Source organism: Eimeria tenella, genomic scaffold, assembly GCF_000499545.2.
Source record: "Eimeria tenella Houghton genomic scaffold, Eth_scaff2031, whole genome shotgun sequence".
Lineage (NCBI taxonomy): Eukaryota > Apicomplexa > Conoidasida > Eucoccidiorida > Eimeriidae > Eimeria > Eimeria tenella.
In genome coordinates, this window is record NW_013541875.1 from 792 (window position 1) to 1,039 (window position 248).

The window sequence follows — 248 nt, forward strand, 5'->3', positions numbered from 1 at the left end:
GGCTGCTGCCAGGCGTGGAAAGGGAGTTATTTCCTTGAGGGATTTAAATTAAAAAGACAAAATAAATAAAATAAAATAATCTTAATTAATTAATTTAAATTAATTAATTTAAATAAATCAATTCAGCAGAAGAGACAAATTAATTTATTTATTTGAAGTGTTCTCTTGTCCTTCTTGGCTCGAGAAAGCAGCACTCAAAACGAGGCATTAGCTGCAGCAGCAGCAGCAGCAGCAGCAGCAGCAGCAGC

At 35.1% G+C, this 248-nt stretch overlaps 1 protein-coding gene across 1 annotated transcript in view; it reads left to right on the forward strand.

The window, feature by feature from the left end:
• Positions 1 to 248, forward strand: part of ETH_00035715 (uncharacterized protein) — a gene marked incomplete at both ends in the record, with an annotated part of 2,739 nt that overhangs the window by 272 nt on the left and 2,219 nt on the right. The window contains 2 exons of the mRNA XM_013374435.1: positions 1 to 25; positions 212 to 246. Of these exons, the coding sequence (XP_013229889.1) occupies positions 1 to 25; positions 212 to 246 (60 nt within the window). The remainder of the gene's footprint in view (positions 26 to 211; positions 247 to 248) is intronic.